The sequence below is a fragment of the Schistocerca cancellata genome, chromosome 8 (genome assembly GCF_023864275.1).
Source record: "Schistocerca cancellata isolate TAMUIC-IGC-003103 chromosome 8, iqSchCanc2.1, whole genome shotgun sequence".
In the NCBI taxonomy this organism is placed as follows: Eukaryota; Metazoa; Arthropoda; class Insecta; order Orthoptera; family Acrididae; genus Schistocerca; species Schistocerca cancellata.
In genome coordinates this window covers 106,114,253-106,128,055 of record NC_064633.1, presented here as the reverse complement: position 1 = coordinate 106,128,055, position 13,803 = coordinate 106,114,253, and the positions used below count along the sequence as shown (strand labels likewise).

At 38.6% G+C, this 13,803-nt stretch overlaps 1 protein-coding gene across 1 annotated transcript in view; it reads left to right on the top strand.

Annotated features, from left to right (window-relative positions):
- LOC126094617 (E3 ubiquitin-protein ligase SHPRH) overlaps positions 1–13,803 on the top strand; it is a 275,624-nt gene that overhangs the window by 75,015 nt on the left and 186,806 nt on the right. The window contains exons 4-5 of the mRNA XM_049909097.1: positions 3,955–4,149; positions 5,597–6,534. Of these exons, the coding sequence (XP_049765054.1) occupies positions 3,955–4,149; positions 5,597–6,534 (1,133 nt within the window). The remainder of the gene's footprint in view (positions 1–3,954; positions 4,150–5,596; positions 6,535–13,803) is intronic.

Below are 13,803 nucleotides of genomic sequence, written 5' to 3'. Positions count from 1 at the left end.
CTTGCACTCCAACACATCCTTTCATCCCGCCATCCCCCTGGACTGAACCTACGTTAAACAACCTCACTCTCATTTACTCTTCAGTCTTCTCCTCTTTCCCTTTCCTCTTAGCCATTCACGCATCTTTTCATCCTGCATAGTTGTGTTTATCTTTATACTATATACCTCTTTACTTCTGTATGCATCCTCTTTGGTTTGAAGCTGGCACAGTACTTACAGTAGAATATCTTTGGCTTCCCTCTGACAACCATGCCTCCATCCTTGCTACCCTCCCTATTTTCCTTTCCCTGTTGCTTCATAACCTGGGTTGTGAGTAACTGAATCTCCTTTCCCTTCTTCCCTTTCTTTCCCCTCTCTCCTCCCTGATGAAGGAACATTTGTTCCGAAAGCTAGGAACATAAATTTTCGGTTTTGTTTTGTTTTGTGTGCATCTATCGGCTGTACTGAGCTGAGGTAAGTACTGGCCAGCCCCTCTATCTCTTTGTTAGTATTTGTAATTGTATTTTATCCGTTATAAAATGTCTGTGAAAGTTTGCAGCTTTAAAAATATGGTTTTGTTTTTATCATGAAAGTATTGTCTGATACTGGCTCTACAGAACTTGTTTTGTCAGTTGGGGACTGCATGAGCTAATGATGACAGCGGCAGTTTCATCTCCTTTACATTTGCTCTTATCTTTCTCTTCCCACAGTCTTCTTTTACCATTTTGTCATGTCTTTTTTGATTGTTTCTTTTCAACCATTTCACATCAGTTTCCTTATTGATGCTGTCTTGGAATCCTTGTACATTCAACACTTCTGAAAATATTTTTCTACTGGACCTTCTGATTTTATGCTTTGGATTTGTAAATCTTTTTTAACTTCTCCAGCTTGATTATTTCTGTTCCTGGAGATATTTGAAAATGTTTGTTATCAGTTTGTAGTATATAAGTATCCAAAAAACATCATTCTTTTTCTCAGTATTGTTTCTTTATTTTTTTCATACGTTTTGATATATTTCACTGTGCTTCTTTATTTCCAGGCTTCTGTACTTATTGGTTCTAAAATTTTTCTCTGTAATATTTCTAGTATGTCTGAGGCTTTCAAGTTTCACTACCATGTCATAATGTGTTATTTATCGATGTACGCTGTATTTGTAAATTTTTTGTTATTATGTATGCTTCTTTCTTTTTTAAAAAAAATCCTTTCATTCACAGCAGACATTAATTATTTCTTTGAGATACATAGTCTAGTCCACTTTTTCTATTTGACCCGTGATTGATTGTAAAATTTTTGGTGCAGTTTTGAAGATAGTGGTAAATTTTGTTTTCTCTGCAGGTATTCATAAACCTTCTCTACTTCTATTTGTTCTGAAAGAGTGACTTGTATATCTACATCTGCTAAATTTTTCAGAGAGTATAGCAGGCATGTTTGATAGGGTGCATGTCTGGAGAACATGCTGGCCACTCTAGTCAAGCAATGTCGTTATCCTGAAGGAAGACACTGACAAGATGTGCACGATGGGGGCGCGAAGTGTAGTCCGTGAAGACGAATGTCTTGCCAATATGCTGCCGATGGGCCCATCTGTACCGCACTGCATGGTGTCGTGGTTGCAAAGATGGACGTCGAGGTTGAAGTTGCGCATCGTGCAGCCTATTGTGCACAGTTTGAATCGTAATATGACATCCTGTGGCTGCACGAAAAGCTTTTTTCAACACGGTGGGGTTGCTGTCAGGGTGCCTCCGAGCTATAATCCGTAGGTAGCAGTCACTGCAGTAGTAGCACTCGGGCATCCTGAGCGAGGCATGTCATCAACAGTTCCTGTCTCTCTGTATCTTTTCCATGTTCGAACAACATTGCTTGGTTCACTCTGAGATGCCTGGACACTTTCCTTGTTGAGAGCCCTTCCTGGCACAAAGTAACAATGCAGACACGATCGAACCGCAGTACTGACCGTCTAGGCTTGGGTGAACTACAGACAACACGAGCTGTGTACCTCCTTCCTGGTGGAATGACTGAACTGATTGGCTGTCAGACTCCCTCCGCCTAATAGGCGCTGCTCATGCATGGTTGTTTACAGCTATGGGTGGGTTTAGAGCATCTCTGAACAGTCAAAGGGATTATGTCTGTGATACAATATCCACAGTCAACATCTATCTTCAGGAGTTCAGGGAATTGGGGTGATTCAAAACTTCTTTTGATGTTTGTAGATTGGAATAGAATATCATCCTAAGTGGAATCTGTCTTTTATAAAGTTGCCTTGATATTCATTTGGTTGTAGAGTGAGAATTTTCTCAGTTCTATTTAGTAGAATTCTTGAAAATAATTAGTAAGAAATTAGTGGGAGAGATATCCCTCTGCAGTGTCTTTTCATGAGGAGCACATGTTGGGGTGACTTCCAATTCTTGTAAAACATTTCAGTTTTCCATATATCTTCAGAAGCCATTTGCAGAGCCTTTATAATCCTTGTCTGTGCTTGTTTTTAGGGTTCCATACTTCAGTTGGTAAACAAGGAACACTAATAAGATCACTTTGTTGTCTGACTGTCTGTCTCTTTCTCCGTAACAGGTACCTGTATCAAGTTGGCAGTGTTAATAATTTTAGGTTCTATGCCAATGCAATTGAAATATACCACCATTTATGTAACATATTCCGTTATCTTGCCAGGATCACTATCAATAACAGAATTATAACTGGAAGCAGCAAATGTTTTTATTTTAAAAACAAAGACCAGGGCTTATAATAGTTCCACTGCAAACTACTAATAATATTTTCTATTATATCACTCTGTGTTTTGTAATTGACTGATCTTCTGAGAAGAGTGAAACTAAAGTATTCTTTGGAATTGAGAAATATGAATATTAATAAAATTGATAGTTAAATACTATGCAATCTCCACATGGACCTTGGCCACTATACACACAATTGCTATTGCATTAATCTTTTATTTTATTTGCACCAAATAACAGAAGTACAGAAGTTAGTTTCAAATGATCTATTATATAAAATTTCACAAGACATGGTGCAAAAATGCTGAATGAAACTTTCATTTAGTAATAAATCTTACACTGTAATGACTTGTCCTGATAATTTCTAGATGAGAGTTCAAATCCAGATAGGTACAGTCTATAGATAATACTGAACAGGCAGAGCTGTCCAAGTATTCCACAGACCTAACTCAAATGCACCCAGTAGCTCACCTTGCTGGACAAATGCCATCAGCCATTTAAGATATGGCATAAATGGATCAGTCACATCAGAGCCAATGCTTACAGAATGAAATTTGCGTTCTGCTTCAAAATGGAAAAATAATCGCATTGTTATGCATCATTATCTAACATCCAGAGTGAAATACCAAAACTCCTAAACTAGTTTTTCACATACCTTGGGGGATCCCCAAAAATTCAAATGTAAATTTTAAGCATGTCTTATTGATGACTACTTACATATTTATTTGCAGCCATTGTAATGGAAAAACGACTAAAGAGAAGTACTTTGAATAAACTCACTTTTTATGTAATGCAAGACAGATAGTTTCCTATATGTCCTTTATTATCACTACCAGCTTTGGTTACTAAACATCATCACAGTGTAAAAACCAAAATTGTAAGGACCATCGGTGGTGACAATGAAGGACATACAGACAGACACCTATGTGTCTTACTTTTCATAAAATACATAACAACTGTTGGCAGTTGCCTTCAGAGAAATACTTAATATTGCATAAGCTGGCCAGCATAATTACAGCAATTCCTGTAGCATATTGCACCATTTTACCGTAACTGCTTTTCCTTACAAATGTATTCCACGAATTTGTCATAGACATAAAAGATTCTTTTTATACATCTGCTACACAGAGTACGTAAATGAATAAGTGATGAAAATAATTAGTAACTCTATACATTTCATCTTGAAAAAGAAATATCTTCTATTGTATTTGTTCTGTAAACCAATGTGACAGTGCCTTTCTGTTTATAGTGTACGAAGATGTGGAAACTGAAGCAAATGATCCACAAATACTTTTCAACGCTATTAAGAAATATCACCAGGCTGCAGGCTCTGTTACTAGTTCGGTCGATGTTCAGCACCCGTCGTTAGTGCCACAACTTCGTTCTTACCAACAGGATGCCGTGAAATGGATGTTAGCTAGAGAAAACCAACAACAAGTAGAAGGTGAGTGCGGTTGTGCTGCTTTTTCGGATACGAGGGAGGACCCAAAAGAAACCAGACTCCGAGGGCGCTGCCACTCGTAGACGTAGTGCAGGGTTCTCACTCTAGATGGTGTTAGTAGAGACCTTCATGAAACAGCTGTGCAGACGGCGTCAGTGTAGAGCTGAATGTGCAAGTGTGGTATTGTGTTTCTCTGACCTTTGGCGGGCTGCCTCTGCAAAGTCGTTATGGCAACTTTAAAAGAACAAAGAGTGTGTGTGAAATTTTGTTTCCTGCTTAAAAAAACTGCAACGGAGACACACCAAATGCTTCAGGAAGCTTTCCAGGAGGACGCTATGAGCTGCACACAGGTTTTTGAGTGGTTTGGCTGCTTTAAACGTGGTGAGATGTGTGTTGGAGACCAAGCTCGTTCTGGACGCCCTTCAACATCGCGAAATGAGGAGAACATTGAAGAGGTCCTCCAAAAGCTCAACAAGGATCTTTGCCAAACGATCGACCAAATTTCAGCAGAGACAGGAATCAGTTGGAGCTCGTGCCAGTGGATTGTGAGTGAGGATTTTCACGAGGCGTGTTGCTGCTAAATTTGTTTCACGGCTTCTCACACAGGAGCAAAAAACCATCCGCATGAATGTGTGTCAGGACTTGAAAACAGAGATTGCACGTGATCCAAACTTCTTGAACAAAGTCATTACAGGGGATGAGAGTTGGTGTTACGAGTATGACCCAGAAACCAAGCAAGCGTCAAGCCAGTGGAGGACTCCCAACTCTCCCAGACCAAAAAAAGCAAGGCAAGTGAGGTCAAATGTGAAGATGATGATCATTGTCTTTTTTGATGTTCGTGGAATTGTGCATCGGGAATTTGTACCCCCTGGCCAGACTGTTAACCAGCACTTTTACTTGGATGTTTTAAGGCGTCTGAGAGGGGATGTGAGGAGGAAACGCCTGGAACTTTGGCGATCAGGTGACTGGTTTCTGCATCTCCACAATGCCCCAGCTCACACGGCCTTACGAGTGGCCCACTATGTGGCATCTCATAGGTGGTCTGCCGTTCCCCATGCTCCGTATTCACCGGACCTAGCCCCGTGCGACTTTTTCCTATTTCCACAAATGAAAAAAACGCTAAAATGGGAGTGTTATGACAATGTGGAGGCGGTAAAAACAGCTTCGCAAAGGGCACTGGACGATATCAAACTTGAAGAGTTCCAAACATGCTTCCAACAGTGGGAAAAAGAGACTTGACAAGTGCATCGCATGTAATGGAGAGTATTTTGAAGGCGACTGAAGTAATTTTGTAAAAAGGTTCATCAATAAATTTTTTATGGCAGCAATCCGGTTTCTTTTGGGTCCCCCCTCATATATCCATATCATATTGACAGAAATAAAATTGTATTATTAATTTTATATTTATATCTATTTAAATGAAACTAACATTCATTTATTTTTCTTTCAGATGATCTGCATTGTTTGTACACAGAAATTAAGAACTCGATTGGAGAAGAATTATTTTATAACAGATTTAGTGGTGAAATAAGAAAGGAAAAACCTTTGGCAGATGTTCTTCCTACAGGGGGCATACTGGCTGATGAAATGGGGTTAGGAAAGACAGTTGAAGTCCTCGCCTGTATTCTTGCAAATGTGCGGCCTTTGGAAGACATAAAACTGGAAACTGATTTCAAGGCTACAGTTGAACCGATTGAAAACACTGAAACCATCATAAGCACTAGTTCTGGTGGTCCCCAGTCTCCACAGCTAACTGTGGACTGTGTCCAAGAGACCGTCGAAATTGTGACAGAAAAAACAGAAACTATGGAAGTTCCCACAAAGACTGAGATTAAGTCTGAGGTGCCTACAGATAGCACGTATGAGCTCAGTGGGAAAGTGAAGCAAGAATCAAGCTATGAAATGGATGTTGAAGTAGATATTAAACTTCAGGCAGAAATTTTCAGTAAGCATGAGGGCAAAGTAAGGAAAAGGAAAGAAAACTCTAGAAAGTCTAAGGCACAGACTAAAAAAACATACAGAGATAGAAACACACAGAATGAATCGCGTGACAGTGGTACAGTGGAAGACCACATTTGGGAGACAATTGAACATGTTATCTCATTCTACTGTCATGGCACTGACAGAAAACTTCGAAAACCTAGGCCAAAGAATCTCTTAAGGTTATCTCTGCAAAGACTCTATGAACAGAAACTGGCAGAAATGACTAGACGTCCACAGTTTGTGCCTCTGGCACGGCTCACTGTTCAGTGTGTATGCGGTGCAGAATCACCGAACAAGGCAAAGGTGTGCTGCTCACGTTGTGGACAGTGGCAGCATATGAAATGCGTTGGTCTGTCTGCAAAGGAGAAGGGTCTCTACCATTGTCCACAGTGCTGGCAGTTAAAGGTATGAGCCAGTTTTATGTCTTTAATGTGTATGTTTGTTTTCCAGTTTGTGTTAAAAGATGCTTTTGTTGCGGTGTCATATTGCTGACAGTAAAATCAAAATATTACAGTGCTTTCTATTAAAAAGTAAATCTGATAATGTTTTGCATTGGTTGTAAAGCTATGCTGTAGTGAGCATTCAATTTGTTTGACATTTTTGTTGTTAAGTTTCTGTAATTAAATAATTCTGTTAACCATTACTGAAAAAGGTACAATGCTTAGTGCTTCATATGAGGTTAAATAGTGTGGATAGGTATTGATTCATTGTGAATTCCAGAGAGGAACAAAAATGATGTATTATTCTGCATAGGGACATGTTAACAGGCAATCCATTATACTTTTTGCTAGTTTTTATACAAATGAGTGATCTTTAATTGTTTTGAAGAAACTTTAATAGCAAGATTGCATTCTACGCGAATTATTTCTGATGACCAATTTCAACAGTGAAGACTGTCATCTTCTGATCTTTTAAAAAAAAACTTGTCAGTATAAGGCTGTTCCATTATGACTGCATCACACATGGCATGTTGGCATTTAGTGTAGCACATTCGACACAGGTTTGTTAAAAGCAAAAACAGGTTTGTCACAAATAAAAACAGTGAAGTTAAAAAGCACCTTATGCAACTGGTGATGTCCACTCACTTAACATTCCACTGTTGTTTGTTAGATGTTGAATTGAATAACAGTGCACATTTGTGCACTTCTTTATGTTCACAATATGAGTTAAATACTTCATGGATCCACAGTCTTTGAAGTACCGAAGAACCCTGTGTGGAATGTGCTAGCTACCCACCATACCAAGTGCATTCAAAAAGTAAGGTCACTTTATATTTTTATGAAAAATATATTGATTTATTCATCAATATTTGTGTTGTCCCCTTCAAAGTATTCCCCCTCATATACAGGGTGATTATAATTAAATTTAATCTATCAAACCACTGTAGAAATAACACCACTGGTCAGAATGACATCAAATTGCAATGGGATATTATCGGAGAAGAGTAAAAACATATGGCAGAAGAAAAAAAACTAGTGTGAAAAATGATCAAAGGATGGTGCTGTATGTGTCAGAATATGTAAATGAAAACATCTGTCATGCACACGGCCCATTGAAGTTAGTATAAACACGCCAAGTACACGGCTTTTCCTCCTTTTGCATGTGCGACGTTCGCCATGACTAGCTCAATGCAGGATTGCACTCTGCTTATAAAGCTGTATTACAAGAATGATGACTGTGCACACATCTCTGCAGAAGTTCCGGACACTGAAGGGTATGAAAAAAGGCATTGGTCCAATAACTGCCTTGGGTCTGGAGAAAATGATTAAAAAAGATAGGTTCTTTTGGTGTGCAACCTGGTAGAGGGAGAAAACGAATTAATTTGATATCAGTGGAAGCGGTGGTCACAGCAGTGCAGGAGGAGACAAGTGGTAGTGTGCAAACGTGTAATGCACGGAGAATTGCCCGATCATTGGGCACCGTGAGCACGGTGCTTAAAATCCTACAAGGCATCCTTCTTTGCTATCCATTCAAAATTAACCATATGCATGAAATGCTTCTTGTTGACCTGCTAACAAGAGAGACCTTTGCTTTAGAATTTCTTGCTCGCGTGGAATGGATAATGATTGGCCGTGGAAGATTTTGTGGACAGATGAAGCCCACTTCCATCTGACAGGATATGTCAATACACAGAATTGTCAAATATGAGCAACGGAAAATCCACACACAAATCGACCAGTACCACTTCATCCTGAAAAGGTCACTGTGTGGTGAGGATTTACGGCATCATTTATCATAGGGCCATATTTTTTCAAAGAGGCAGGTGCTTCCAGTCCTGTTACCTGTACCATCACTGGTAAGTGCTATGAGTGTCTTGCACAACCACGTCATTCCAGCTCTCCAACAGTGTGGATGGGATCATTTTTATGCAAGATGGAACACCTCCGCACATTGCAAATCCAGTTAAGCAGCTGCTGAAACGCCATTTCGGAAATGCTAGAATTATCAGGCCCCATTTCCCTATAGCCTGGTCATCCCCATCACCTGATCTTAATCCATGTGACTTCTCGCTGTGGGGCTATCTGAAAGATGTTGTGTTTAGTGGTCCAATTGCAAACAGCTGCATGAAGGCATGCATCACACAACACATTCTTAACAATTCCCCAGAAACACTTCGATCAATTGTGGAACATGCTGTTTCTCGATTTCAACTTGTTGCAGGAAACAGTGGACAGCATATTGAACATGTTTTGTGCCAGTCATACAGAAATTATGATCTGATGTGATTTCAGTTTATGCTTTATGTGCAGTTTTTGGCCTCGAGACAACCAAATACTGATGTGGTTGATGCTTTTTATGCGGTTTTTGGCATCAGGACAGTTAAAAACTGATTTTTCCCATCAGATGTGATATGACCTTGCCATGGTGGATGGGCTTACATAACTAATTGTATCATCTCATCCCGATCGACACACAAGTCGCCGAAGTAGCGTCACCTCGAAAGACTTGCACCAGGCAACAGGTTTACCCGACGGGAGGCCCTAGCCACACGACATTTCCATTTCCAACGTCAAACGTACACCTTAGGCATTGTTGTATGATTCGTTTGTCATGTGTAGTCGACCCCTATTAAATTATGTTGTTTACAGCACCATCTATTTCTACATTTTACAATTATTTACTTTTCTTCTGCCATACATTTTCCCCCTTCTCTCGTAATATTCTTTTGCAATTTGACATCATTGTGACCAGTGGCGTTACGTCTACAGCAGTTTGAAAGTTTAATAATCACCACCCTGTACAATACACTTATGCCAACCCTTCGACCAGCCCCAAAGCACTTCTCATAAGCACATTTAGGTACAGCCTTGAGTACTTCCAGCAATGCAGTCTTTATTCCCTCAGTCTATAACACTACTGCTCCACTCGTTGCACTGACATGCAATTTACCTAGTGCCGACAAGGTTTATTTTTGTCACAACGCAGCCACCTATAACTCTACAGCAGTAGTAAATTTGTCAAATATGGCCTAAACCTGCAGTAAATGTTACCTTCTGAGAGGAATTTAGAAACCTGACCCAGTTTACCTAACGGAAAATTGGAATTGAACCTTAATTTCGGAAGAATAGCTGTAGGTAGATGACAAGTAACAGTAACTGATTACTGTTAAATGAAATAGTTATACAGTCGCCTGCCTAATTGGACATAATAATGTAAAGCATCATTCATCAAGAACCTGTTTTTACTACTTCAAAGCGAACTTTCATTAAATACTGTTCTATGAAGTGCAATGAACACACCCAAATTGACAAATTACACAGTTGGTAGCTTTAGTTGTCACTTTAGTAGTCACTAGATTTGCAAATGAGCTGTTCTCTTGTTTACTTTAATCATTATTTTTGTCTTTAACTAATATTGCTTAAACCTGCCCCTCACTAACCACACAAGACCAGATAGCACATAATAATAGTCAAGTACAATTAATACACACTTTCACTATACAGAAGCGAGTAGGACACACAGTATACAAACCTTCTATCTTTGTTTCTCAGTGATTACTTCAAGAATTATTAGCTTGAAACCTACTAAGCTGATTTATTCTTTTTGTTATGGTGGAAAAGAAATGTGATCCCACAAACTAGCCCTTTCATTGTAACAACAAAATTTTTTACCCTTTCAAATTTATATATCATTAAGGGAGGATTGGATTACTCTTTCAATTTGAGATCATTAAGTTTGTACTATTTTAACACTCTTTACCCAGACAATAACCTCTACAAAACAGAGTCAATTTCCAGTAAAATTTTACTTCAAACCACCTCTAGACAAAACGCTTATAGTACCACTTGTGAAACAATTAAGTTTTGAAAACAATTTTAAATCAGTAAACATTAGCACTTTCTTTTCCAAGTAATACTCCTTCCTAAACTAATTTTTAAGTTCATTTGCTAGTTAAGTTTCAGAACATTCAAACATGGACAGGCACTGTTATATGTATGAGAAACAAGTAATTTTTGCCGAGCACATTAAGTGTACTGGCGTAAAAGTTTGCCACACATAAAAAAAAAATGCACCATAGAATTGCTAATGCTTTTTATGCAGAGGACATTCTCGGATTTCATTACTAAATGGAGAGGATCCTACTTGGAAAAGTGCATAGGATGGACACTTTGTTCAAACACATTTTTGAACATTAGGATTGTATTTCCATAGGACCAAACACAACATTACTGGTTCACACATTAATACATTTCTGACATTTCGTGACGAAGTGGTTGCGCAATAAAGGTGGCGAGTATGTGGCAGCTAGGTGGTCTTTCCATTGGCAATAATAAGCTCTGTTTACCTCTTCTTGGTGCTGTTAATAATAATTTGAGCTTTTCCCAAATCGAGAGCACCGGTCACAGAGGCCAAGCGGTTCTAGGCGCTTCAGTCCGGAGCTGCACAACTGCTACGGTCACAGGTTTGAATCCTGCCTCGGGCTTGGATGTGTGTGATGTCCTTAGGTTATTTAGGTTAAAGTACTTCTAAGTTCTAGGGGACTGATGGCCTCAGATGTGTTAGTTAGGTTAAAGTACTTCTAAGTTCTAGGGGACTGATGGCCTCAGATGTTAAGTCCCATAGTACTCAGAGCTATTTGAACCAACCAAATTGAGAGCACCATTTTACAGCGCATATTAAATCCGAGGCCATTCCATTCCACTTGTAATACTATAAAGCCTCACTCAGCACCTGCACTGTTTGCTTGTCAGTTACTTACTGTCGACTGCCTACCTACTGTATTCTCTCGTTTGCCACCCAGATGAGCACCACATCCACCTTTTCCTAGCGCACCATCTCACTTCTGTTGCAGAGGGAACTGCATTGGGTTTTTCTTTATATTATGTAAAGTCCCTATGTATGAACCAGTTACAATGTAGTTACCATCAAACATATTTTAAAAAATCTCATCATTTAAGCATGTTAAGAAGTCAACACAAATAAACGTAATTAAATGCTACTCTCCTCCAAATAATACAAAGAACTTGACTTGCAAAGAATAAACATGTCACAAAACCTTTATATTTCTTTAAAGTAGATCATAGATATTACATATTAAAGAATATATGCTTCACATTACTCACAATAAATCAATACAAATTATTTACAGTATTAAACTGTGGTGTTACAAATCATTGAAATTCTTCGTCCTTTCATAGGTCTCTTCAGTTTTGGAAACAGGAAAAAGTTGCAGGGGCCAAATCCATTGAATATGTGGCTGAGGCATGATTGTCATGTTGTTTTTGGCCAAAAAGTCTCTCACAAGCAATGATAAATTAGCAGGTGCATTGTCGTGATTCAAAAGCCATGAATTGTTTTTCCATAATTCTGGACATTTTTTGTATATTGCTTCTCGCAGACAGCACATAACGTCAAGATAATACTCCTTATTGACCTTACGACCTTAAGGCAAAAACTTCATGATGCACTACACCATGGTAATTAAAAAAAAAAAAAAAAAAAAAACGGTCAAACAAAACTCTGACATTTGATTGAACTGTGCTTTTTTTCTATTTTGGCTCTCTGGGGTGCTTCCATTGGGATGATTGGGCTTTGGTTTTGACGTCATAACCATAAACCCATGTCTTGTCGCCAGTTATGACCCTTTTGAGCAAATCAGGATCATCATTGACATCATTCAAGAGCTCCTGAATGATGCTCATGCTATGGTTCTTCTGATCAAAATTGAGAAGTTTTAGAACAAACTTCGCTGACCCACATCGCGTGCCCAAAGCATCCGAAAGAATTGCATGACATAAGCCAACTGACATGTCAACATCTTCAGCAACTTCTCTTATGGAATTTCGAAGATTTTCCAAAACAATTTTCTTCACAGCTTTCATGTTATCATTTGTTGTTGTTCCGGGGCATCCAGAATGAGGTTTGTCATTGGCATCTTGTCGGCCATCTTGGAAGAGCTTGTATCACTTGTAAACATTTCTTTTCACTTAGAATGGACTCACCGTATGCCACTGTCAACATTTCAAGTGTTTTAGAGCACTTGATTCCATTTTTCACACAAAATTTGATGCAAATTCTTTGCTCCATTTTTATAATAATCAAAAATCACCGAGCACACTAAAACACATCTAATCTTTCTATCTGTCAAAAACAAACAAAGTATGCTGTACACTTGAAACTGTGAACATATGTTCGGGACATGTATACTAACATAAAAAAAAGATCGATAATCAAATGTACATTGCCCACACAATTTGAAAAGTCATCTTACTTTTTGAACAGTCCTTGTAATGTCAGCATGGCACATGTTATACAGTTGTAATGGAATGAGACATATAAGAAAAAGCTTTTTTAAAGACCAGAAGATGAAAGACTTAACTGTTGAAACAGGTCATAAAGAAAAAAAATATTGAGTACAATCTCGGCTATTAAATTTGTTCCAGCATTTAGCACACCTGGTTTTGACATTATGTCTAGATTACTTGAAAAGAACAGTTAAGCTCCTGGTAGCAATGTATTAAATATTAGGTAGACTTCCTGCATGGAACCTGCTTTGAACTGTCACCTCCAAACTATCCTGCCCTAATATGCTGAACTGAAAGCGGTACACCACAAACTTCACAGAGTGGTGGATCCTCCCACTGGAGGAGGAAGCCATGTGTTAAAGGGCTATCTCCCGCAGATATTGACGTCTTAAAATTCATTTTAAAATTTATGTATCTGCATAAAAGATTCTTAAATTTGCACATAGAATGTCTCTCAGACTATGACTTGCTCATTAATGTTAGACATAAGTCTTAGCCATTATACAAATGTGTATGTTACAAAAGGAAATTATTACAATTGAGACTGTTTAAAGGAGAGGGAATAACAAATATGCTATTTGAATATTGTTTAAGACAGACAGTAAGTATTGGTAATTTATTTGTCATTTTATATAAATGAAATTAATAAGTTTTTGAAGATGTAATATAGTTTAGAAAATCTACGCACCAAGAAGTGGCAAGTAAGAATATATATAAAGGTCAAAGAAAGGTGCAAGCTTTCAGAGCCAACGGCTCTTTCTTCTGGCAGAAAGGGCAAAGAGGAAGGAAGAGGACTGGCGAGCTTTACGAAATGGAGAGAGTTTGGAAAAGTTGCCCAGATGTCCAGGTCAGGGGAGACTTACCAGAGAGGGTGGAAGGAAAGGTTTTAAAAAATTCTTGGATTCTCAAGCAGATGATATTCAGATGT